The 27363-nt window shown below is 43.3% G+C and overlaps 1 protein-coding gene across 7 annotated transcripts in view; it reads left to right on the forward strand.

Annotated features, from left to right (window-relative positions):
* The window catches only part of LOC120931668 (collagen alpha-1(VII) chain-like), a 495674-nt gene that overhangs the window by 61082 nt on the left and 407229 nt on the right, over nucleotides 1-27363 (forward strand). For all 7 annotated transcript variants that reach the window (XM_040343324.1, XM_040343325.1, XM_040343318.1 and 4 more), the window contains exons 7-13: nucleotides 1773-1933; nucleotides 3235-3364; nucleotides 4890-5006; nucleotides 8147-8302; nucleotides 10538-10654; nucleotides 14249-14395; nucleotides 17837-17956. In XM_040343324.1, the coding sequence (XP_040199258.1) occupies nucleotides 1773-1933; nucleotides 3235-3364; nucleotides 4890-5006; nucleotides 8147-8302; nucleotides 10538-10654; nucleotides 14249-14395; nucleotides 17837-17956 (948 nt within the window). The remainder of the gene's footprint in view (nucleotides 1-1772; nucleotides 1934-3234; nucleotides 3365-4889; nucleotides 5007-8146; nucleotides 8303-10537; nucleotides 10655-14248; nucleotides 14396-17836; nucleotides 17957-27363) is intronic.

Genomic DNA, 27363 nt, shown 5'->3' on the forward strand with positions numbered 1-27363 from the left:
TTACAAACCAGATATAGTAATAATATATTACATGTAAGGTAATATAAGCATTTATAAAGAAAAAATTAAGGGTCATAATTTCTAGACCTCGTATACTGTTGGGGTAATATATAATGAAGATAAACAGGGATTTATTGTATGGAAATTAGGTTTGTACTGTTTCAATGGAGATCTAAAGCTGAAATATACTGATAAATAAAAACATTAAAAAAAGTAAAGCTGCTACCATTTATAATAACAATATATGCTAAGAAAGAAAAAACAACAAAAAAAGAACTAAAGAGACAAGATAGAAGAGAGGAAAGGGTAAGAAGAAGAAGAAGAAGAAGAAGAGAAAAAAATAAAGGGCCAGATCCACAAATGAATTACGTCGGCGTATCTATGGATACGCCGCGTAATTTTTAAAATGCCCCGTTGTATCTGTGTTTTGTATCCACAAAACAAGATATGACTGAATCTGGGCTCGATCCGACAGGTGTACGTCTTAGTACGCCGTCGGATCGTAGGTGCATATTTACACTGGCCGCTAGGTGGTGTTTCCGTCGAATTCTGCGTTGAGTATGCAAATTAGCTAGATATGGCAATCCACGAACGTACGGCCGGCGCATTTTTTTTACGTAGTTTCCGTAAGGCTTTTTTCGGCGTATAGTTACCCCTGCTATATGAGGCGTAAGTCGTTTGCGAATAGGGCTTTGCGTAGAATGACGTCAACGTCGTAAGCATTGGCTTGTTGCGGGTTAATTTCGAGCATGCGCACTGGGATACCCCCACGGACGGTGCATGCGCAGTTAAAAAAAACGTAATTTACGTCGGGTCAAGACGTATTAACATAAAACACGCCCCCATCACATACATTTGAATTGCGCGCCCTTACGCCGCCTAAGTTACGCTACGCCGCCGTAACTTACGGTGGAAATTCTTTCAGGATACAAAAAAAAACTGTAAGTTACGGCAGCGTAGCGTATCAGAGATATGCTACGCCGGACAGAGGAATGCGCCTCGCTACGTGGATCTGCCCCAAAGACTGTAGGTAGATAAGATAGAGAAGGTCGAAACGGTCCCCGGGGGAATCTTATTATGTTGGTCTTATGTTATTAGCATATTAAATAGCTATTAGTAGTTATATTGCCAAGGTCTTAATAATGTGATGTCAAAGTTGGGAGGGAAAAAATTAGTCACCCAAGGATTCCAGATTTTTTCAAATTTTCCAATATTATCATTGGTAATGGCTTCCGTTTTTGGTTTATTCTGGTTTTGGCTCCTGAGATCATTAATGTTGGGGTTTTCCATGCTTTGACTTTTTTTATAAGATTGTATGCTTTGCTGCAGTAGTGATTTGTAGAAGGAGTTTGAATTGAGTGTGGGAAATAGAAGTCGGCTTTAGATTTAGTAGTGCAATTGAAGGGTCAGGTTTGATTGTTTTTTTGAATAAGGTAGAGAGGATTAGAAAAACCTCTTTCCAAAAACATTTTGTAACCAAAATTTTTTTGTAACCCAAAATATGTGTATATGTGATCCTAGTTCACCACAGCCACGGAAGCAGAGTGGGGAGTATTGCAGAATCTATTTTGCAATTCTGACAGGAACCAAGTACCAGCGCAAAAGTACTTTATATTTTGTCTCTAGAACTATTATATTTTGTAAAGATGATTTTGTTGTGGTCCAAATTTTATCCCAATCGGATGATTTCAACTAAAGTCCAAGGTCTCTCTCCCATTGTTGTTATTTTTTTAAGCAGTTTAATTTACTAAGTATTTACATTTTTCTTACAGATGAAAAAATTGTTGGTCCGAGAGATCTGATTGTGAGTGAACAAAGTTACAGTTCTATAAGAGTTACATGGAGCCCTGCCACAGGGGATGTTACTGGGTACCAAGTTGTCTTGAATTCTCTCACACCATCAGGGCGCCTCAATACAAACGACGAGAAACAAGTAAGGAGTGAAAAATTGGTTCTTAAAGTATCAGTATATTTTTTGATAGTTGTATTTACTGGAAATTTGGGACATTTATTAAAAGAGAAGTATGGGCAAAGCTTTTTTGGCCATATTTCTCCTGTGGATCATAAGAGTGCACCCACTGATGCTATCCTGTGACCCAAAATCAGCTAATAGTGGGCTATTTCCTGCTATCAGCTGATGTAACAAAGCTGTCTAGGCTCCAGAAGGGTCCCAACAATATTGTTAAGATCCACTCATGTGCCTGATTGACAGCTGGCTTCAACTGACAGTGTGCTGCTGAGAGCTGGAGTCGACTGTGCCCACTTTCTCCCTAGCCCTAGCCTGGTGCTTCAGTGAATGGGTGGGTGGGGGGTAAAGCAGAGAAGAGTGACTGTTATTCATTCAGAGCAGACAGAGAACTAAACAATCAACTGAGTAGTAAATTTTTTGTTAACCCCCTTCATGACTTTTCCATCGAGGTCATAGTGCAACCATCAACCTCTCCCTTCATGCCAGAGTACTAGGTGTAATCCTAGACTTTGGCCTGTCCTTTCAGCCTTAAATCCAATCGTTGTCAATAGCTCATAGATTTCACCTCCACAACATCTCTAAAATGTGCCCCTCTTTAACTAGTGAAGCTACTAAGCTACTTATTCACTCCCTAGTTATCTCTCGTCTAGACTATTGCAACTCCCTTCTCATAGGCCTACCTCTCCATAGGCTATCCCCTCTTCAGTCTAAAATGAATGCTGCTGCCAAACTCATCTACCTTACCAACAGCTCACTGTCTACCAGCCATCTCCACCAATCCCTTCACTGGCTTCTAATCACCCAGCAAATTAAATTTAGAATACTACCAACAACATACAAAGCCATTCACAACTCTGCCCTGAGCTACATCGCCAATCTTTTCTACAAATATCACCCTACCTGTCCGCTCCTCTCAAGACCTCCTGCTCTCAAGCTCCCTTGTCCCCTCCTCCCGTGCTCGTCTCCGGGACTTCTCCAGAGCCCCTCCCATCCTCTGGAAACCTCTACCTCAAACTCATCTCTTAAGGGAAGCCTATCACACCTCCAGCTAATTTTTTATCACTTCCATCAGCTCATTCCCCATAGTTACAACCTTTTGTACCACTTGCTCCACCCTATTAGATTGTAAGCTTTTATGAGCAGGGCTCTCTCAACCCTCTGGTATTTAATTGTATTCAAAGTTTACTGTATCCCTTTTATATTGTAAATTACTATTGGTGCTATATAAATCCTATATAATAATAATAATGTTTACTTTTTGATAGATAATGTTGGACAAAGACAAACACACGGTGCTGGTGATGGATCTTAAGCCAACCACTGAATATTTATTCACTGTACTTGCCATATACCCCAATGTCATTGGAGATTCAGCCACAGTTAAGGGAAAAACAAGTAGGTTTTGCTTTGCTTTATTATGCCCTTCTAAATATTTGCTGACTTGATCAAACTTTATTAATTCATGCATCAAATTACTTTTTATATAAGACAATGAAATCCTGTATTGTCTCATGGTTTAGCAGAATGTGTCAAGACAGAGGAATGCACATATGCTTTTAAAATATTACTTAGCCCAGGTTCACACTGATGTGGGTTAGAAATCGTGCGAGTTAAGCTCAACTCGTACATTTTCAAACCGGCAATGTAGTCCGACTTCGGGGGAGATTTGACAAACATCTGTGCGGGTTCATGCACAGATGTCTATTCAAATCGCCCCTGAAGTCGCCAAAAGTAGTGCAGGAACTATTTTTGGGAATCGGTGCAACGCCGACTTTGCAGACAGAGCCATTGCCAGCAATAGCCAACATGTACTGTGAGATACTGAAGCAGAGCATGATCCCCTTGTTTCAGAGACTGGGCTGCTGGGCAGTATTCCAACATGATAACGACCCCAAACACACCTCCAAGACGACCACTGCCTTTCTAAAAAAGATGAGGTAAAGGTGATGGACTGGCCAAGCATGTCTCCAGACCTAATCCCTATTAAGCATCTGTGGGGTATCCTCAAACAGAAGGTGGAGGAGCGCAATGTCTCTAACATCCACCAGCTCCATGATGTCATCATGGAGGAGTGGAAGAGGACTCCAGTGGCAACCTATGAAGCTCTGGTGAACTCCATGCCCAAGAGGGTTAAGGCAGTGCTGGAAAATAATGGTGGCCACACAAAATATTGACACTTTGGGTCAAATTTGGACATTTTCACTTAGGGGTTTACTCACTTTTGTTGATAGCGGTTTAGACATTAATGGCTGTGTGTTGAGTTATTTTGAGGGGACAGAAAATTGACACTGTTATATAAGCTGTACACTCACTACTTTACATTGTAACAAAGTGTCATTTCTTCAGTGTTGTCACATTAAAGGTTGAATAAAATATTTGCAAAAATGTGAGGGGTGTACTCACTTTTGTGAGATGCTGTATATGGACAAGGACTTGTACCTTTTCTATGACTTTTCTAATCTGCATAATTAGAAAACTGACATTTTACAGAAGTTGTCAGCAATAACAGCCTCTGTATTTTCTTATGATGGGCCTACATTATTTATAAATGTACCTATATATCTATTTGCTTACAAAAATTTCTCTCTGCAGCAACTGCAGGACACGTATAGTGGCAAAAGCCTTGCTCAATTGGAGCTGATCCTAGCTCAACTATATGGAAATAAGGAAACTTTTTTTTTTCCCCCCTAGCATAGCAGATAAATATTTGCCAGCCAGATGAATGTTTTGGGGATCATGCTTAAATAATTATATACATTGTAGGACTACTGCTATTATAAGCGTACTATAAGAATAATTTTCACAGAGACCTTTTATCTAATACCAAACTTGAATAATGACATAATATTGTTTACCTAGTTGTGTAGATCATCAATTTACACATATTAATCTTTTATTCCAATCGATTTATATTTGAAAGCTGCTGTGCCTCCTGTAACCAATTTCCGAGTCATAGAAGAGGGTCTTTTTGGTTTAAAAGTAGCCTGGACTCCCCCTTTGGGAAAACTGGAAGGCTACAAAATCTATATCCCACGATGTAAGTAGCACAGTAAAATAAATCATATTTGTTCTTGTGAGATTTGCTAATAATTGAACACGTTTTGAATGATTGACAGATGACAGTCTGGATTGATGTTGTCTGCAAAACCATGAAAGATCTATCTGTATATTTAAAAAGATATAACTTATATCTGTATATTAAAAAGAGTTTTATATATCTCTGAAAACCAACTATTTAATTTGTAAATTTTTTATATAATTGGTTCTAATGATGAGCTTGTTATTCAAAGCATTATAGTGAACAATATTCTGTTGTAAAGTGCATTTCTACTTTTGCATTTAAATTAGATAACACCTACTTTTTATTTGTTACCATCCAAGTTTCCATTTACATAGCATAACTTAAAAAAATGCTTATATTTTTACTGTTTATTTTTTTCTAGCTGAAAAATATTATTTAACTTCCACTTTGGTATAATGTTAAGGAGGGGTCTGGGCGTGAAATTATCATAATTAACCCTGCCTGCATTTTGCTGGTAGATCTCTATTATCAGTTATAAACAAGGGGCCAGATCCACGTACCCTGGTGCATCTTTCCGTCCGGCATAGCGTATGATACACTACGCCGCCGTAACTTACAGCGTATTTTCTGTATCCTGAAAGAATTTGCGCCGTAATTTACGGCGGCGTAGTGTAACTTTGGCGGCGTAAGGGCGCGCAATTCAAATGGATGTGATGGGGGCGTGTTTTATGTAAATACGTCTTGACCCGACGTAAATGACGTTTTTTTTTAACGGAGCATGCGCCGTCCGTGGGGGTATCCCAGTGCGCATGCTTGAAATTAACCCGCAACAAGCCAATGCTTACAACGTGAACGTCATTCTACGCAAAGCCCTATTCGCGAACGACTTACGCAAACGACGTAAAAAATTCAAAATTTGACGCGGGAACGACGGCCATACTTAACATAGGATACGCCTCATATAGCAGGGGTAACTATACGCCGAAAAAAGCCTTACGGAAACTACGTAAAAAAATGTGCCGGCCGGACGTACGTTCGTGGATCGCCGTATCTAGCTAATTTGCATACTCGACGCGGAAATCTACAGAAACGCCACCTAGCGGCCAGCGTAAATATGCACCTTAGATCCGACGGCGTACTAAGACGTACACCAGTCGGATCTAGCACAGCTTCAGGCGTATCTTGTTTTGTGGATACAAAACAAAGATACGCCGGAGCAAACTAGAAGTTACGCAGCGTATTAATAGATACGCCAGTGTAACTTCTTTGTGGATCTGCCTCAAGATGTGCAAAACTCACTGTCCTAACAAAGGGATCTGAATATTTGAGTGTTACACTTTACGTTAGTGAACTTTTAAAAACAAATTAGTGCTAATACTAATTTAATTAGCACCATGTGATAAATATTCAGCACCTATTATGTGAAAATATATACAACATAGCATAGAACATAGAGAAAGTATATCCACATAGCAGTCTTCCTTAGAGGACCTTCATCCAAAAAAGTCCAATTCACGAAGTGTACACGAAAATCACCCTTCATCTAGTGTGCAGTAAGATCCACCAGTACTAAAGAAGAATCTACCACCATGTGATATAATTAGGGGCAACTCCTACCAGATCTGATAGACCCTTACATTATAAATGGTCATAATGCGCTTGTTATATCAGGGTCAGAAATGGCTCCACCATGACATGCAAGCAGCTCCAGCTGGCATGGCCTGTCTGTGACATTATCATATATTGGCGCAAATCCATGCTGTTTGCTGATCCGATTCGGCATCTCTTAAAGGCCAAGCTATAAGCCTGCTGTAAGATTTTCTGATGCAAGGAATTGTCCTTTTTTATTTTTTATACTGCAATAAGGTGTTTTGGACCTAAATAAAAGTGAAAAGTTTTTGTTCTTTACAATAGGAGTTTGCATATTTTTTATTTAATGCTGACCTTGGTGCTGTGTGAATGCCGTGGTGGAGTCGTATTTGACCCTGAAATAACGTGCGCATTATGACCAGTTCTATGTTAATTTGTATGTATTTTCACATAATTGGAGTTGAATATTTATCACATGGTGGTAATTGAATCAGTATTAGCACTGATTTTTATTTGTTTTATTTGTTTGACTGGTATCACAGTTTTAGGCTGTGTTCACGCTATTGCGAATTGGATGCAGATTTCCCCACATCCAATTTGCATGTCAGGAGATTGTGACCGGCTCTCTATGGAGCTGGTTCACACATCTCCAGAGTGGCTCCGGTGAGAATTGCACAGGAGTCCTGTGCATCTTCTGGTCCATTTCAGGTTCAAATTAAGCCCAAAATTCGGACTGAAATCAGACCTGAAACGGTGAACAGGGACGCACCCAGCCTAAAAGTGGCTGTCTACTCTTAACATTCTGGTAATCTAACGCAGATAATATTTATTTTAATTTATTGAACCACCCCCCCCCCCCCCCACACACACACACTTTGTCCTGCATCTTGACATTGTCATATATTCTAAGCAATATAAACTGCCTAAAGTGTCCTATGTATAAACCTTCTCCAAAAACAATGTGTAAATTAAGAAATATTTAAAAATATATATTTTGTGCTGTGGGAACATATAACAAACATATAGTGGGGCTTCTCAAATTTGATTGCAGATGTGTAAATACACTTTAAAATTGTTAAAGTTCTACTTAAGAGTATGCACCAGAATGCACCTAATGCTACCTTTACTAACTACTAAAGCGTCTCTGTTTACTTTCACTTTGTTAGATGGCCTGACTTTTCCTGATTTAATAGTCAAACCCTGCTGACCACTATTCCACAGTCCATTGCAACCATTGCAGTAGCCGGTTTGAATATCTAAACATTGTGCTTTACCATGGTCTACTTATTATACTATATGTCTACTAGACAGGGTCTGTCTTATCAAAAAACAACAGACTCTCTGTAGTCACTAACGACCTATGATGCCTATGATAAGTACAGACCAGGTGATCAAGGTTGCCTAGCCTTTAGTTCACATGGTAGCACAAGGTTTTGTTATATTCAAAATAATATTATCTTTCCACAATGTTAACATATACCCTACTTTGTATCAATTATGAATTTTAACTTTGTTTTTTATTTGTTTTTTTTCTCCTCTGACATATTTTTATTTACGTTCATTAGCCAACAGGCCTGGATTTACATATGAGCACATTTTAAAAGGAGATGTTTTCTCACACACGATTGATAATTTGGAAGAAGACAAAGAATACACTGTCAGTATCTATGCAGTATATCCACAAGGTCCAAGTGAGCCTGTATCTTCAATGGGACGTACATGTAAGTGAACCAAATAACCCAGCTAGAACAGAAATTTAGAAAATATTGTGACCTATGAAGTGGTTACATTGTTTGAACATAATGCCTTATTGAATAATTGCAAACCAGTTAATTAATACACTCTCAGCCTAGGTTCACACTGCTGCGAATTCAAAATCGCGGTAAAATGCACGATTTTACCGCGATTTCGCGGCTGCGATTTTGCCGCGATTTCGGCCGCAATTTAATGTAAATCGCGGCCCGAAATCGCAAAAAGTAGTACAGGAACTACTTTTTGAAATCGCAGATGCGGCGTCGCACTGATTAGGACAGTGCCATTGCGGACAATTGCCGCCGCTAAAACTGTTCCTTTAGGAAAAAAATTGATCTGCTGAATGTGTTTATTTTTCATCGGTAACAATCTGCAAAAGTTAGTAAGCAATCATAACAGATATTATTGTCAATTTGACTCACAAATTTGACATGCCAAAGACCAGAAAAAAAATGCAGCTTTTTATGTGCTAAATTAAAAAAAACATTTATTCAAAGAGCAAATGTGGTCCTAGTAATGGTCTGCCTTTATAAGGGTCCTAAAAAGTGCATAGAGGTATATAAGGGTTTTAAAACTAACCATTTGCACCAAAATATACCATGGGTAAAGTGCCAGAAATGCCTTATTTTTTTTAAAATGGCCAGTCATCAGTGGCATTTAATTCCTAATGGTATCTGTCTTAAAAATAAATAAAAATGTTTCAAGTCTCTTCATTTACAAACTTATAAGCAGATTGATAGTATGTATATATAGTATCTATGTAAAGGTACTAAAGTAGACCTCGCATTAATATTAAAAGCCTAGTGAATATGTTCCTGACATACAATATACAGAAACAATACCAAAATAAAATAAAATATGTAACTTATTAAATTAAAACAGTCTTTAAAGGGTTTAGGTGCACCTGTCAGTAATTTTACAAGTTTACATGAATACCTTTTAAACATAGCACAATATACATCCACAGTATCATTTTAAACAACCGCTATACCTTTAATAATTAGAAAGTTGTCTTTGAGCTCCATTCCAATGACTTACTCAAGGTTAGGATGATGCCATCAATATCCTGCAGGCTAAAATAGGTGTTTCCTCAATCTACAATCTCCAAGTAATCAGATTATACATTGTAATTATGTAACACATCACAAGGTAAAGGACTGCAGCATCTTTAGTTAGGCGTAGCGCATCTTATATGTGCTACGCCAACGTAACATTGAGAGGCAAGTACTGTATTCACAAAGCACTTGCTCCCATATGTACGCCGGCGTAATGTAAATGGGCCGGCGTAAGCCCGCGTAATTCAAAGTAGCAAGGCAGTGGGCGTGTTGTATTCAAATGACCCGTGACCCCATGTGAATGCATGGCCGAACGAACGGCGCATGCGCGCGCATGCGCGCGCATGCTCAGAATCACATCGCAAATACTCCCTAGGATACGATGTCACAATGCGTACGACGTGAAACCTCACTTACGCCCAGCCCCATTCACATACGACTTACGTAAACGGCGTAAAATCGAGGGCACTTCCGACGTCCATACCCTAAACGACTTAGACCAGCTTTTTGGTAGTTTAACTTTACGCCGGAAAAACGTCTTACGTAAACGACGTAGATTACAGCGACGGGCGCAAGTACGTTCGTGAATCGGCGTATCTAGCTCATTTACATATTCAACGCGAAAATCAACGGAAGCGCCCCTTGCGGCCAGCGTAAATATGCACCCAAGATACAACGGCGTAGGAGACTTACGTCGGTCGTATTTTGGCCAAATTCAGGCGTATCTGGTTTCCAGAATACTCTTAAAGATACGACGGCGCACATTCGGACTTACGATGACGTATCTACTGATACGTTGCCGTAAGTCTCTCTGAATCTGGCTAATAGTGTCCACAGTGCTGACCCTGGATGGTGTCTCAGATAAAGATGGTGCCATTCATCTTCAGGGAAAAACATGATATGAATGCACTGTCAGGGGAGTACTGTGATATCTGTGAGAGGTAATATAAAACCTGTATTATATTTGCACTTTACTTAGTATGCATGCACATAACATGTAGTAATATATCTGACACTAGATTCATATTTTCTTGTTTTTTTAAATATAAGCTTGTATTCTCTTCTAATGGTGCTCTGCTGGTTCTTTCTTGGCCTTATTTGTTGACATCCAGTGTCTACACACATTGTTTATTTTATTTTTATTTTCAGTAAAGCTGGTTCCTGTAAAAAGCTTGACATTGCAGAACATCACAACTGGAACGATTCAGGCTTACTGGACTACGGTGCGAGGAGCTACTGGATATCGTCTTACTTGGTCATCTGCAGGTAGGAAAACATGCCTCACGTGCTTTACGAAATTGATCTTGATTCTTACGTTGAACATACTAACTTTTTAAAGTAGAACTATACCCTTGCATGAAAATACCATATGCCAATGTATATTATAATAATGCTTGTGGCATAGATATTTTTCTATGAAAAACGACATTTATTAAGGGACACAGGGTCAGATATACCATTGCCCACAGGAGGATTGGATGCTAACAAACAAAAAAATCTGTTACTCAGCCAGATTTAACTCCTTCCACTCTCATCATGCTTCAATTTTATGCCAGTGTCCTAGGAGAATGGACATATTTTCTTCTCAGAGAAAAGTAAACACATTTTACCTTTTTTTCAAATTTTTTTGTTTTTATCAAGACAAATTTTCTTTAATTAAGATTCTTTGTTAGCTGCAAAGCCATAAAGGCTCTTAGATCAGCTGATCCCCAGCAACTCCTTGGAGGCTGTATCTGGTCTCCGCCATGACAATGACATGCCTGTGGTGCTCTTCAGACACCTAGTATACTGTATGAGTTAGCTGCAGAGTTCTTTACAGGTTCAGGGCTATAATTAAACTGCTGGTGTAATTCTGTTCCTAAAGACCTTGCTACTGGGATTGTTTGATGAAGGGAACACCACTGCTGCAGTAACTTACTAAAGGAGAAAAAAAGCTTCATAGAGGGGGAGAAGAACCCCAACAAAACCCATAAAGTCTATATGGTAAAGGAGGTACACATTAAAAGTCCACTATAGTGATGGCTGCAGCACTTCTGCTCAGGATACTGGATCTCCTCTATAGACTGTAAAAACAAAAGGAAACAAAGGGGCCGCATACTAAGTGTATCTATTTATTAAATGAACTCTAAAAACAATTAACATTACACTTACAAGATGGAAGAGAATTTGGGCATATCATCAATCACAGTCTGTACATCTGTTCTTGTCACGTACCTGGTGGTTTAAGCCTAAATTGCAGAGGGGGCCTTCCTTACGGCTCCTACTCGCGGCCCCTGCTAAGGTAACAGAAGTCACAGGCGTGACAAGGCAGTTTAACTACTTGCCGACCAGCCACAGGTCGGCTCCAATGCGCGAGAGCCCGTAGCTATACGTCAGGCTCTCGAAGCGGCCACTAGTGGCGCGTGCGCACCGCCGGAGGCGCGCGCACCCCCTGCTCGTCCCTGACTCCCACGCGTCTGCCCGGCGGGCGCGATCGCCGCCGGGCACCCGCGATTGCTCGTTACAGAGCGAGGACCGGGAGCTGTGTGTGTAAACACACAGCTCCCGGTCCTGTCAGGGGAGAAATGCCTGACCGTCTGTTCATACAATGTATGAACAGCGATCAGTCATTTCTCCTAGTAAGGCCATCCCCCCTACCCCCACCAAGCGGCCACTAGGGAAGCGGCCCGCTCCTGACTCCCGCATTTGTGCCCGGTGGAAGCTATCACCGCTGGCCACCCGCGATCGCTCGTAACAGAGCGTGGACCGGGAGCTGTGTGTGTAAACACACAGCTCCCGGTCCTATCAGGGGAGAAATGCCTGACCGTCTGTTCATACAATGTATGAACAGCGATCAGTCATTTCTCCTAGTAAGGCCATCCCCCCCTACGCTCTCCAAGCGGCCACTAGGGAAGCGGCCCGCTCCTGACTCCCGCATTTGTGCCCGGTGGAAGCTATCACCGCTGGCCACCCGCGATCGCTCGTAACAGAGCGTGGACTGGGAGCTGTGTGTGTAAACACACAGCTCCCGGTCCTATCAGGGGAGAAATGCCTGACCGTCTGTTCATACAATGTATGAACAGCGATCAGTCATTTCCCCTAGTAAGGCCACCCCCCTACAGTTAGAACACACCCAGGGAACATACTTAACCCCTTCCCCGCCCCCTAGTGTTAACCCCTTCCCTGCCAGTGGCATTTTTATAGTAATCCAATGCATTTTTATAGCACTGATCGCTATAAAAATGCCAATGGTCCCAAAAATGTGTCAAAAGTGTCCGAAGTGTCCGGCATAATGTCGCAGTACTGAAGAAAAATCGCTGATCGCCGCTATTACTAGTAAAAAAAAATATTAATAAAAATGCCATAAAACTACCCCCTATTTTGTAAACGCTATAACTTTTGCGCAAACCAATCAATAAACGTTTATTGCGATTTTTTAACGAAAAATATGTAGAAGAATACGTATCGGCCTAAACTGAGGTAAACCAGGTGAGCCACTGAGGAATCAATGAGTGCTGACAGTTATCCGACAGCTGAGCAGCCTGAGCACAGAGAATAGAGCTGCTAAGGGCCAAGCCCTGACACTTCCTCAGTCAACAATGTTTGGACTCAGGATAGTGATCTCTTTACCTGGAGATGCGTCAGAACCTTTCTTGCTGGTAGGGAAAACCATGTGTGGACTTCTTGTCTTCCTCTAGCTATAGCTGTGTTGTGCTAATGAGGGCTTGGCTGTTGAAGCCAAATTCCCAAGAGACAGGGTCTGGTTCAGCTATTCCTACACTACTAAAAGCTAGGAAATCCATCACACTGGAAAACATGCTTTCATGGTGCAAGGCACAGACATTTCATCCCAGGAAGTACTCTGTGAGGTGCATTTTTACCCCTCTACAGTTTTATCTGGCTCAACATTTGGCCTTGGGTACTATCAAAGCACAGATTTTGGCTCTAGAAACTCTTTTTCAAAGATTGCTTGCCTCTCGTTCCTTGGTAAAGGCCTTTTTACAGGATGTCATGCATATCGTTTCAACTGTACATATTCCTGTGACTCCATGGAATCTCAAATAGGTTCTGTTGGCTCTTCAAATACCATCCTTGAACCTAGGAAATAAAGTGCAGCGCTGAATATAAAGTCTGGATAAACCCTGACTAATGAAAAATATTTTTAGTGAAATAAAGTCCTTGTGATGAGAACTCCAAGTGACTGAGTCAAATGCTCCAAGTGTTAAATGATGCACAGTTCAAATAAACGGATGGAAATCTTGTATATTTGTCTGCAGCTAACATCAAAAATTAGAGTAAATGGGTACTCTTACCGGATGTTGTAGACTTACGTGTTTGTACATACAGCAAGTCATAAACGGCTTGTTGGTCTCAGCAGACCCATGGACTCTGCACAGATGGTCAATCCAGGTAACGACGGTTGTATCAATCCTATTCGGACGAACACCTCCAATCAGGGAACCAGGTGGATGTATTCAATGATGCAGGTCAGATGGCCACCCTCAATGAGCAGGTGGGGCAAGTATGGTCATGGAAGTAGAAAAAAATGCTCCAAATGGTGCAAATCAAACTTAACCAATGAAGGTTTATTTGAAAAATAAAATACATAAAATCACGTGACAAAATTATAAAAAGCAGTATAGGGTGCTAATATAGCTGTACCCGACGCGTTTCGGCTAAAAAAGCCATCAACAGCTTGGTGGCTTAGTGACCATTATATTTTTTTCATGACAAAATTTTGTCACCAAAGATGACACCTGTTAACGTGCATGCTTTCATATATATTTCTTCCTGCTGATGAAAGAAGATATTTTTACAGAAATGTGTACAGATTTTGTTTAAGGGAATAATAATAATAATCATTTTTTTCGACCCATACAGAGGGATATGACCAAAATATTAACCTGGCAGATAGCTATACTCAGTATATGATTCAAGGGCTGCGTATAGACATGGAATATACTGTAACTATCAATCCCATCTTTGTAGACGTTGAAGGCCCTGTTCTTGCTGCTAAAGCAACAACCTGTAAGTATTTTAATTATACATTTTATAATCCAATGTGATGCATTCACCACAATTGTGACAGTGGGCTCTATTCAGAGAACCAGATCTTATGCGGTATTTAGGTGTTTTCTCAAATACCGCATGCGATCCTGAAAATGTAAATTCACTACTGCTTTATGTGGTATTTACCACAAAAAGTAAAAACGCTCAGTAAATACTGCATAAAACAGGAGTAAAAGTCGATAAAAAATAAATAAACAAATTGCATGTGGTAAATAAGTAGTAGTCCCAGCATGTGATATTTACCTGGTTGTTAAGGAGCGGGCTGCCACCGTGTCCTTAACAACTGATTAGTCATCAGTTATCAGCTGGGTTCACGCTGACAGCTGAAAGTAAAAAAAAAACTATTGCCGCCAATTAAATATTGGGAAAAAAAACCAAAGTGGGGTCCCCCTCAAACCCATACCAAACTATTATCCGCGCATACAGCCTGACAGGTCAGGAAAGGAAGGGGACAATGGAGTGCCCCCCTCTAAACCATACCAAGTCACATGCCCTCAACATGCCCCCGCCCAATGCACCTTGCCCTGTCCCCATTTTGATGGGGTCAATGGCCTCTTCACCGCATGGTGGCCACATGGTCCTTAACTACCATAACAGTTACTGGTCGCCCACTCCTTAACAACCAGCTAGTGACAGCCTGTAGTAAGGATACCAGCTACCCCCAGCGGTCGGAAAATTAACCAAAATACTGCATGACTTCATAAAATAACTCATGCGGTACTTTAGTAGCGCTTTTTAGTGAATGAGTAAGATGAATATTCCCGTGCTCCTATGGAGTCTAAGAAATCGTTAATAAAAGGTGCAGCAAACACCATTTGGGCCAAACACTACCCACAGCAGAGAATAGAAAAAATCAAGAGATGGTGTTGCGCTCCAATAAATATATGCTAAAAAATAAAACTGTCACTTTACATCAAGCATGAGTGTAAGATTGAATATAAATGAGTGAACCAGTGATAAGTTAATATGAAAAAAAGAAAATATAGTGACTGTGGTGTATAAATACTAAAAGTGACAGTAGGTACAACAATAATCTGAATTCATAAAAGTGCAAAGTATGCAAAATAAAGGTGACTGTAGTGTATAAATACTGTAGAATCCCAGCGTTAAAACTGAGTAGTAAACTCTAACAATGCTCAGGTATGGAAAGTGCAAAAGGTGCAAATTTAATTCAGTCTGGAACTACTGCAGCATTCCAGCCAAAAACAGATGCAAAGTGCAAATCAATAGGGTGAACCCCTAAGTTTTAAAACATACTGCACCAGAGACCCTCTTCTCTATTTCTCTACCCTTATGGTTTGACATTTGGAGCAGCCACTTTGCTGTTAATCCAGCCCTGGGGGAAGCCTTAAAGGCGCCACACACTCTAAAACACATTAGGAAGAATGAATAGGAGATCTCGCTCCTGCCCCAGAAGTTACCCCACTGTTTTCTTTGAATGCTGCTTACCTTGCAGCTGTAAGGTGAAAAGTTAGTACACCTGTAGGTGTCATTTACACCGAAGATCCACCTAAACGTCACCTTGCCACTTGCGGATGTCATTCTAGCACTTCTCCTAGATCTGCGATCAGCACCTTATTGATCTGCGGTCTGCACCCTATTGATTTGCGCTTTGCACCTGTTTTCGGCTGGAATGCTGCATTAGTTCCGGACTGAATTACATTTGCACCTTTTGCACTTTCCATACCTGAACATTGTTGGAGTTTTATCTACTACTCAGTTTTAACGCGGGGATTCTACAGTATTTATACACTACAGTCACCTTTATTTTGCATACTTTGTACTTTGCTTTATTGCACATTAACTTATCACTGGTTCACTCATTTATATTCAATCTTATGCCCCTTTCACACGGTCGGACCATTCAGGTCCGCCTGTCAGTTTTGTCCATACATCTCTATGGAGCGTCGGATGTCAGCGGAGACATGTCCACTGACATCCGACCCGATCCGGTCTGCTAAAATCAGACGTATGGCGATACGTTGCCATCCATCCATGGCGGATTGCGTGAGATCTGATGAAAACGGACAAACTCAGTGAGCAGAGAGGGACTTGTCATCCGACTCAGCAGAGATCCACGGAGAGATCTCCCGCTGAGCTGGCGGGAGCTGGCGGACTCCGCTGAGACGGATCCACCTAGTGTGAAAGGGGCCTTACACTCATGCTTGATATAAAGTGACAGTTTTATTTTTTAGCATATATTTATTGGAGCGCAACACCATCTCTTGATTTTATCTATGCTTTTTATTGAATGCTAAAAACACTTTGAAAAATTCTATGAGGTATTATACTCAGATGCGGTAAGATACTGCTTTCTGCGTCTTTACACCAAAGAGTAAGTGTACCTATGTGATTAAAATAAATATTAAGTTTAACTAAATGCTAGTTTAGAAACCAACATTAAACCATCCCTACAGTGTAATCACATAATAATTTATTCAGTAATCCATTTGCAAAGACTACATTTGAAATGGCAAAGTCTTACCTCCATTCACTTCCATTGTTGTGCACCCATGCTTGAGCCCACGTGTGCATTCAAAATACATTACTTGATTACTTGTCTTTACATGCCAGCAACTATAGCACCTTGGTACAAAGGAACATGAGTGAAGTGAGGGGGTGGTGTTTTAGATGGTAGATCCTCCTCTCTCCCTCCTCTCAAGTTCACATTATGGATTGTGCATAGATAACCCATGCTATGCAAATTAGTTTGAAAGTCCCATTGGGTGTGCATTGCAACTCTCACTTGTAGTGTAGAGGTGAGCACCCAGAGGTTATTAATATGCTCCTCCTAAAGGGCTGATGTCACCAGGGGACAAGAGCTATGGATAAGCCTTGATTTGATTTTAGGATTTAAGTGAGTGGGGAAGATTCAATAAAAGGAAATAGAAGAGAGAGGGCTATTGCGATGTAAACAATAGATTTAAAGCAAAAAATGCATTTACATTCACTTTAATTATTATATTTATCCATAACCTGGATTTATTTGATCGATCCAGTTATGTTTGCAAATAAAGCTATTCATTTTCAGTTACACTTTTTCAAAATATCTCTTGGATAACTGATAATAAAAAAGATAATTACAGGATAATCGATGCACCAGCAAATAATTGTTAATAATTAAATATGTGGCCTTTCTGTCAAGGTTATGTCTTTAGTAACTATAGTATGTAACATGACCTACATTTTTAATAAATTCTTAGCAAAATTGACTAGTACGAGTTTGTGAACAGCATACATACATTTATTTATTTTTTAATATTGTGAATTTTTTTTATTTTTGTTGTGTTTTGTTAATGCCTTAATTCTAACATTTCATGATTATCAACGTAACAAACATGAATTCAGCATATTTGCTTGATTTTTTTAAGAATTTTGCTAACTTATACATTTTTCTAGTGGCCTCAAGTTCAGTTGAAAGTCTTAAAGTGAGCACGGTATCCATCAATACAGCAGTTGTCACATGGAATGCAGTCCCTGGTGCTACTGGATATAGGATAGCATATGGCCCCACACCAGGTAATGTATATTCGTAGAATACATAGAAAATGATAATATAGCTAATCTTTATTTATATAAGTTATCATATGCTACAGTAGGTGCACGCGATATTGTGTCAATCTCGCTCCCTTTCTCGGCGAGATTGAGCACCTACGAGCCCCATCGCGGGAGCCAGCGCCGAGCTGGCTTGCCGCGATAGAGACAAAGCCGTCATAGAAGCGACGGGAGATCCGACTTGGATTCCCGCCAATTCTACACGTGTGCGGCGTTTGTTATGAATCCTGAGGGGGAAGTCCCCGCCGGATTTTAAATAAAAATCCGGCATGGGTTCCCCCCTCAGGAGCATACCGGGCCCTTAGGTCTGTTATGGGTTGTAAGGAGAGCCCCCCCTATGCCGAAAAAACGGCGTAGGGGGTCCCCCTACAATCCATACCATACCCGTATCCAAAGCACGCTACCCGGCCGGCCAGGAAAGGAGTGGGGACGAGCGAGCGCCCCCCCCCCTCCTGAGCCGTACCAGGCTGCATGCCCTCAACATGGGGGGGTTGGGTGCTCTGGGGCAGGGGGGCGCACTGCGGGGGCCCCCCCACCCCAGAGCACCCTGTCCCCATGTTGATGAGGACAGGGCCCCTTCCCGACAACCCTGGCCGTTGGTTGTCGGGGTATGCGGGCGGGAGGCTTATCGGAATCTGGGAGCCCCCTTTAATAAGTGGGCCCCCAGATACCGGCCCCCCACCCTAAGTGAATGGATATGGGGTACATCGTACCCCTACCCATTCACCTGGAGGAAAAATGTTAAAGTCAATAAACACAACACAAGAGTTTTTAAAATAATTTATTAGTCTGCTCCGGAGGCCGCCCCCTGTCTTCTTTAGCTCTGTTTACCAGGGGGGGCTTCTTCTTTGACGTCTTCGGGTGGGGGGCGCTCTTCGCCGCCGTCCGGTTCTCTTCCACCGCCGGGGGGGGTCGCTTTTATAAAAGCGCCCACTCCTCGGCGGGTTTCCTCCGACGTCTTCGGCGTGGGGTGGTGTGCTTCTTCTTCCGCTATCCGGGGGGGTCTTCTTCGGCTATCCGGGGGGTCTTCTTCACTCTCCGGGGGTCTTCTGCTATGTTCGCCGCTCTCCGCTTTTGACTCGGCGCACCCCGGTTCTTCCTCCAGCTGTCCGGTGCCTTCTCCTTCAGCGCTGAACGTCTATCTTCTTCTTCCGTGCTGTGACGTATTCTTCTTCTTCCGGGCTGTGACGTCATCTTCTTCTCTTCTCCAGATGTTGACACGCCGGCTCTTCTCGCTGAAATGACGTGTGCGTGGCTTGCATCGGACCTATATAGGCCTCACAGTCCCATCATGCTCTGTACCTACCCAAGTGATACCTACCCACGTGGGTAGGTATCACATGGGTAGGTACCAGAGCATGATGGGATTGTGAGGTCTATATAAATCCGATGCAAGCCGCGCACCCGTCATTGCAGCGAGGAAAGGCGACGTGTCAACATCGGGAGAAGAAGAGAAGTGAAGAACATGACGTCACAGCACGGAAGAAGAACTCACAGCACGGAAGGAGAAGAAGACGTACAGCACGGAAGAAGAAGGCACCGGACAGCGAGAGGAAGAACCGGGGTGCGCCGAGTCAACAGCGGAGAGCGGCGAACATAGAAGGAGACCCCCGGAGAGTTGAGAAGACCCCCCGGATAGCGGAGAAGACCCGTCGGGATAGCGGAAGAAGAAGCCCCCCCGCCGAAGATGCCGGAGGAAACCCGCCGGGGGGTGGGGGCTTTTTTAAAAGTGGAAGAGAACCAGACGGCGGCCCCCACCCACCCGAAGACGTCAAAGAAGAAGCTCCCCCTGGTAAAAGAGCTAATAAAGAAGACAGGGGGTGGCCTCCGGAGCAGAAAAATAAATTATTTTAAAAACCCTTGCGTGGTGTGTTTATTAACTTTGACATTTTTCCTACAGGTGAATGGTTAGGGGTACGATGTACCCCATATCCATTCACTTAGGGTGGGGGGCCGGTATCTGGGGGCCCCCTTATTAAAGGGGGCTCCCAGATTCCGATAAGCCTCCCGCCCGCATACCCCGACAACCAACGGCCAGGGTTGTCGGGAAGGGGCCCTGTCCTCATCAACATGGGGACAGGGAGCTCTGAGGTGGGGGGGGGGCCGCAGTGCGCCCCCCTGCCCCAGAGCACCCAACCCCCCCATGTTGAGGGCATGCAGCCTGGTACGGCTCAGGAGGGGGGGCGCTCGCTCGTCCCCACTCCCTTCCTGGCCGGCCGGGTAGCGTGCTTTGGATACGGGTCTGGTATGGATTGTAGGGGGACCTCCTACGCCGTTTTTTTCGGCGTAGGGGGGCTCTCCTTACAACCCATAACAGACCTAAGGGCCCGGTATGCTCCTGAGGGGGGAACCCATGCCGGATTTTTATTTAAAATCCGGCGGGGACTTCCCCCTCAGGATTCATAACAAACGCCGCACACGTGTAGAATTGGCGGGAATCCAAGTCGGATCTAAAGTCGCTTCTATGACGCGCTTGCTGGGATGTGCTGTCACTATTCCAGTGAGTGCGAGATGTCGGCGAGATCTCGGCACCATGTCGCCGAGAATCAGCGCGATGCTGTCGTGCTAAAAACACAATATCACAAACACCTACTGTATATCTGTATAGCAATCATGCACTGGCATTTCCATGGAGAGGCATGGCCTGCTGTTGCTAATTTCCTTCTAAAAATATTTGTTTCTTGGTTATTTTATTACAAAGGCCCAGCACAAGTAGGCAGCCAATGAAGTCAGTTGAGCTGAATACCTGTTTAGGATCAGTTACTAATCAGGTAGATTATCATGACAGGCAGTCAACTAGCATTTTCACACTAAGATGCGCAACATATTTTTATCATTACAAAAGTTCCTTAAAGGGGAGTTCCAGGCATTTTTAATGTTTATTAAAAGTCAGCAGCTACAAAAAGTGTAGCTGCTGGCTTTTAATAAACATGCACTCACCTGCTCCACGTTCCAGCGATGCGCCAGTCGGAGCTCCGCTCCTCTCCCCCCTTCTCCGGCCGGCATCCTCATTGTTACTGTGGGCACCCGGCCGTGACAGCTTTCGGCTTTGCGGCAAAGCACTCACTGCGCATGCGTAAGCGGCGCTGCGCTATCTGATTGGACAGGCGATCGCCAGGGAGGGGCCGCCAAAAGGGAGGGAGGGGCCACCAAAAGGCGATATGACGTATCGCCTTAGCGGCCCCTCGGTGGAAGGAGCTAGTGGGACAGGATGTCCCACTCCTCCTGAAGCCCCCACTCCCCCCCAAAAAAATTACATTTGGCATGTAAGGGGGTGAGGAGTGGATTAAGCGGAAGTTCCACTTTTGGGTGGAACTCCGCTTTAAACTGTGTTCTGTGTTAACTGTGAAAATTTATAATTATAAAAGATTTTGTAAAGATATATGGGCTTTGCTTGTCCTTCAAGAATTATTGCTACATTATTATGTTTCTACAACTACTATAACCATTATTCCTGACTCATTGGACTGGTGTGTGGCAAGTGTTTTTAATATTGATGAAAGATTATTAATAGGATTTTCATCCTAAATTCTCTTTGGCTCAACCTGACCAGAGAGTAATTTCCCTGCGTCTAAACTAATATGCAATTGTCTCAAGTGATGTTGATTTAGTTGAATCAATTATATTAGATAGTCTGAAGGGAAACTAAAACAGTTTTACATTTAGTTGCTTAGTTGCTTCTTTGTTAGAAATTATGGCCCAGATTCTCAACCGAGATACGACGGCGTATCTCCAGATACGCCGTCGTATCTCTGCGTAGCACCGTCGTATCTATGCGCCTGATTCTTAGAATCAGTTACGCATAGATATCCATTAGATCCGACAGGCGTAAGTCTCTTACGCCGTCGGATCTTAACTGCAATTTTTTTTGACCGCTAGGTGGCGCTTCCGTCGAATTCCGCGTTGAGTATGCAAATAAGCTAGATACGCGAATTCCCGAACGTACGCGCGGCCGACGCAGTAAAGTTACGACGTTTACGTTAGGCTTTTCCCGGCGTAAAGTTGCCCCTGCTATATGAGGCGCAGCCAATGTTAAGTATGGCCGTTGTTCCCGCGTCGAAATTTTAAAAAGTTACGTCATTTGCGTAAGTCGTCCTTGAATGGGGCTGGACGTCATTTACGTTCACGTCGAAACCAATGACGACCTTGCGACGTCATTTGGAGCAATGCACACTGGGATTTTTTTTAGGACGGCGCTTGCGCAGTTCGTTCGGCGCGGGGACACACTTCATTTAAATGATACACGCCCCCTACCCGCCGAATTTGAATCCCGCCGGGTGATTTACGCTATGCCGCCGCAACTTACGGAGCAAGTGCTTTGAGAATACAGCACTTGCCCGTGTAAGTTGCGGAGGCGTAACGTAAATCAGAAATATTACGCCCGCACAATTTTGCGCGGCTGTACGTGAATCTGCCCCTATGTTTTTTAACTATTGTTCAATACACTTGTTTCTGTTCACTTAAAATACATGTCAAAGGATCCCAGAGTGCTGTGGGTTAGATAAAGAGAACAAGAAACAAAAACAATATTGACCAGGAATTCAAAGTGATTTTAAACCTTTACATTTAAATAATAAAAAAAAACACAAGCATGTCATACTTACCTGCTCTGTGCAATGGTTTTGCACAGAGCAGCACTGAACCTTTTCTGGGGTCCCCGTCTCAACTTCTGGCTCCTCCTGCCTGGGAGCACTCATGCAGGCTTGCTCCCGAGCCCCATGGCTGTGTGCATAGACACAAACAGTGATACATTGCCCCATCCCCTGTTTCCTTGTCATAGAATTTAAATGACAGCAGTAGGAGACAATGGCTCCCACTGCTATAAATTTGCCCTGTGAGGAGGAAGAAAGCCGATGGGGACACTCACTTCCTGCCCCATAGCCAAACAGGAACTGAAAAAAAAATCCTTAAAATGAAGGGAATTTTTTGGGGACCCCCAGGTCACCAGAACTACTGTCCCCATTGGAAGATTTCCCCTCTAATATTTTTCTGGGGACAGCCCAAAATGTGGGTATTTTCTTTTACAATCACTTTCAATGATAATGATAACCAAGACTACAGATGAAATTCGAAAAATTAGAATATCGTGCAAAAGTTCATTTATTTCACTAATGCAACTTAAAAGGTGAAACTAATATATGAGATAGACTCATTACATTCAAAGCAAGATAGTTCAAGCCGTGATTTGTCATAATTGTGATGATTATGGCTTACAGCTCATGAAAACCCAAAATCCACAATCTCAGAAAATTAGAATATTCCATGCAATCAATAAAACAAGGATTGTACATAGAACAATATCGGGCCTCTGAAAAGTGTAAGCATGCATATGTACTCAGTACTTGGTTTGGGCCCCTTTTGCAGCAATTACTGCCTTAATGCGGCGTGGTATGGAAGCTATCAGTCTGTGGCACTGCTGAGGTGTTATGGAAGACCAGTATGCTTCAATAGCGGCCTTCAGCTCTTCTGCATTGTTCGGTCTCATGTCTCTCATCTTTCTATTGGCAATGCACATAGATTCTCTATGGGGTTCAGGTCAGGCGAGTTTGCTGGCCAATCAAGCACAGTAATCCCACGGTCATTGAACCAGGTTTTGGTGCTTTTGGCAGCGTGGGCAGGTGCCAAGTCCTGCTGGAAAATTAAGTCAGCATCCCCATAAAGCTCGTCTGTGGAAGGAAGCATGAAGTGCTGCAAAATCTCCTGGTAGACGTCTGCATTGACCCTGGACTTAATGAAGCACAGTGGACCAACACCAGCAGATGACACGGCTCCCCAAATCAACACAGACTGTGGAAACTGCACACTGAACTTCAAGCATCTTTGTCATGTACCTGGTTAGTGAGCCTGATGTGTGGAGGAAGGCCTCATGTACAGCTTTGGCACGAGGCCTGCTGATGGTGAGACAGCTGGCGCTGGAGCACGGTGGAGTAAGAGTGCCTGGAATCAGTCCTAAAGTCTGTGCGGGTAGTAGCCGAGAACTCACAGGCAGGAAGCTGGACTGGCTGTAAGCAGGCAGGTAAAATGGCAGGTAGATTAAAATACTTGGCAGGCGGCCGGCTGGGACGCACGGCAGGAGGCAGGTCAGACGAGCCAGGTAGACAACCGGCAGGCGGATCAGGTGCAGCAGCAGACAGGAGAGTAGTCAGGTATGGGCAGGCTTTCGTCAACAGACAGGCAGATTAGGTACAGAACAACAGGCAGGAACATAGTCGGGTCACGGGCAGGTTTTTGGCAACAGACAGGCAGTTAAGGTACAGAACAGCAGGCAGGAGCATAGTCGGGTCACAGGCGGGTCTTTTGGCAACAGACAGGCAGGACACACAGGTAATAGGATTTCAGGTAAACGCTGTAGACCAAGCAGCAGTAAGTCTGTGTCAAAACTCAGTTTAAATAGGCCAACTGGTGCCAGTTCAAGTGACAGGTGTGTGAAATGGTAATGGGGTACACTGTACCCCTACCATTTCACAAAGGAAGTGTAAATTCTTGTAAAAAACACACACACCGTAGAATAAAGTCCTTTTAATAAAAAAGAAAAGAAAAAAACTCCAGCGTTGATAATCCACTCGTTCCCGGCTTCCTGCTCCAACGTTGTCCTGATCCAGCGACGGGTGCGGGTGATCTCCAGCGATGAGAAGATCCATCCATCCAGAGCGAAGCATCGCCGACCTCCTCTCACCGCTGGACACAGCCCAGCGAATGATGCGCTGAAGCTGTGACATTACTTTTATAGGGGAGGCAGGGCCACCCGTCATGTGACCCAGCACCCTCTGCTAAGTCACTGGGGAAGCCCAGGAAGAGGGAAGACTGGGCTTACCCAGTGACGTAGCAGAGGGTACGTGACACCGAGGGTGAGGGGTCACGTGACGGGTGGCCCTGCCTCCCCTATATAAGTAATGTCACAGCTTCAGCTTTTTTTTTAAAGTTCGGGTTCGGACCCGAACCCGAACATCCAGGTGTCCGCTCAACTCTATTTATAACAACTTTAACCTATGCTAATTTCACCAGTGTTCTGCTTTTGCAATCTAAGCTCTGAAAGTGGAATCTCTATAACTAATCCAGTTGTGGTGAGATAGTTAAACTTACATACAGTAGGTAGATTCAAAAAGAATTAGGCCGGCTTATCAGTAGATAAGCCGACCTAACTCTGAATCTATGCCGGCGTTTGTTTAAGCGTATGCTCAAACAGAGATACGCTTAAACAAAGCTAAGATAGGCTGGCTTGCGCCATTCTATCTTAGCTTGCAATGTTTCTGATGGCCGCTAGATGGCACTTCCATTGCGGCCGGCGTAGATTATGTAAATGAGGGGATACGCTGATTCACGAACGTACGCCAGACCTACGCCGTCGAATTACGTTGTTTCCGTAAGGGATAGGCCGCCTAAAGTTAGAGCTATGCTCTAGTGGCCTAGCCAATGTTAAGTATGGCCGCCGTTCCCGCCGCGAAATTCGAAATTGTAATGTCGTTTGTGTAAGACGTCCGCGAATCGGGATTTACGTCGTTTACGTCCACATCGAAATCAATAGGCCCGTACGGCGTACTTAGCCGCAATGCGCACTGGGAAATGTAGTCGCCCGGCGCATGCGCAGTGTCAAAAAACGTCAAAAAACTTGAGGTCAAGCCTCATTTCCATACAACACGCCCCCCTCCAACCAATTTGAATTAGGCGCCCTTACGCCCGCTCGTTCGAGGCTACGCTGCCGTAGATTAGCAGGTAAGTTGATTTAGAATCATTACTAGCCTAGCTAATTTACGGCGGTGTAGCCTAAACAGGCTAGGCTACGCCGACCTTAATTTTAGGCGCCCCTACGTGAATCTACCTAACAGTCTCAGTACCTTGGCAGACAGTGACCTGATCCAAATGACATCTTGCTGATTATAGAAAGCTTTAATACAAAATTGTGCAGATCATAACAGATGAACATCCAGGGCCTTTAATGTTGATTCGACCCTGGGCAAACATTTTCTTGTCCCCCCCCCCCCCCGCAACGTTGCTCTCCACCTGCTCTGAGACTTACAATAAATATTGGCTAGACTTAAAATCAGTTTAATGTATCAGATCAGGCAGTGATTGCGATTGGTTGCCAGAGGTTACAGCATATCATTACCACTTACTGACTGGTTGCTAGAGGTTACAGCACACATTACGGCTCACTGATTAGTTGATAGAGGTTACAGCACATGATTTCTTCTTGTTAATTGGTTGCTAGAGATTACTGTACAGTAATTATGCTCACTGATTGGTTGCTAGAGTTTACAGCACATCATCTCTTCACTGCAGAGGGACATGATATACATATGAATACTGCCTTTATTTACATATGAATGCAGCTGAGCCTCAACTATTTACATATGAATGCAGCCACTATTTACATATGAATGCTCCTGTTATTTACATATGAATGCTCCTGTTATTTACATATGAATGGTCTTGTTATTTACATATGAATGACGGTTATTTGCATGTAAACACAGGGTCTGCAGGTAAGTCATCTGTACACAACAATAGGGCAGAGCTGAGCAGCATTAGTAGCAGCACGTCACACTGAGATATCAGGACACAGCAAAGGACTAAAACTTCAAGGGACAAAGGAATTTATACTGGGATAGTTGGCAAGTATAAGGCAGCTGCTTTGAGCCCCACAACAATGACAGGGCCCAGGGAAGCTTCCCCTTTTGCCCTGCCTTAAAGACGGCCCTGTGAGCATCATATAGGTCAAAAATCATAGTGTGTCTAGCTCTCTCAGAATACAGTATATGTGATGAATGGAAGCTAAAGCATGAAGAACAACCGTGGGACTAACTTTATAGAGCATCCCCTAGCTATGCAGTGAGATAGGGACAAAATGATTAATGGCAAACAAACAGACAATGTATGTGTAACATGATAACTAGAAAAAGGCCAAGGAAAAATCCAAGGAAAATTCAAAGATCACTTACCGACCAGCCTGCAGACAACCAAATGAACTTGTCTAACAGTATGCTGTCACGTACCTTGGAGGGTGAGCCCGACGTGCAGGAAGTGGCAGCCGTTACTCCTCTAATTCCGGGACCCCTGGTAGAGTAGACAGGGGGAACGGAAATACAGAGTCGCACAAGCGCCTGGAGTGACGCTGATGCAGGGGCTGGTTGATGCTTCTGCAGGATCTGATAGAGTCTCTGGAAGGCAGGTGCAGCCTGACAAGTAGCAGACCGGAGGGAAGGTGTTTTGTAGATCAGGCAGCAACAAGTCCCAGAAGACAGTGCAAAGTCCCAGAAGCCGGAGAGAAGCTGGACCAGCCGATCAGGCACAGGAAGGTCAAGATGGTAGAGAGGTCGTCAAGCCGGATCGGTAACAGGCGGGCGGCAGAGTACCAGGGATGAGGCAGAGGG

Source organism: Rana temporaria, chromosome 3 (genome assembly GCF_905171775.1).
Source record: "Rana temporaria chromosome 3, aRanTem1.1, whole genome shotgun sequence".
In the NCBI taxonomy this organism is placed as follows: Eukaryota; Metazoa; Chordata; class Amphibia; order Anura; family Ranidae; genus Rana; species Rana temporaria.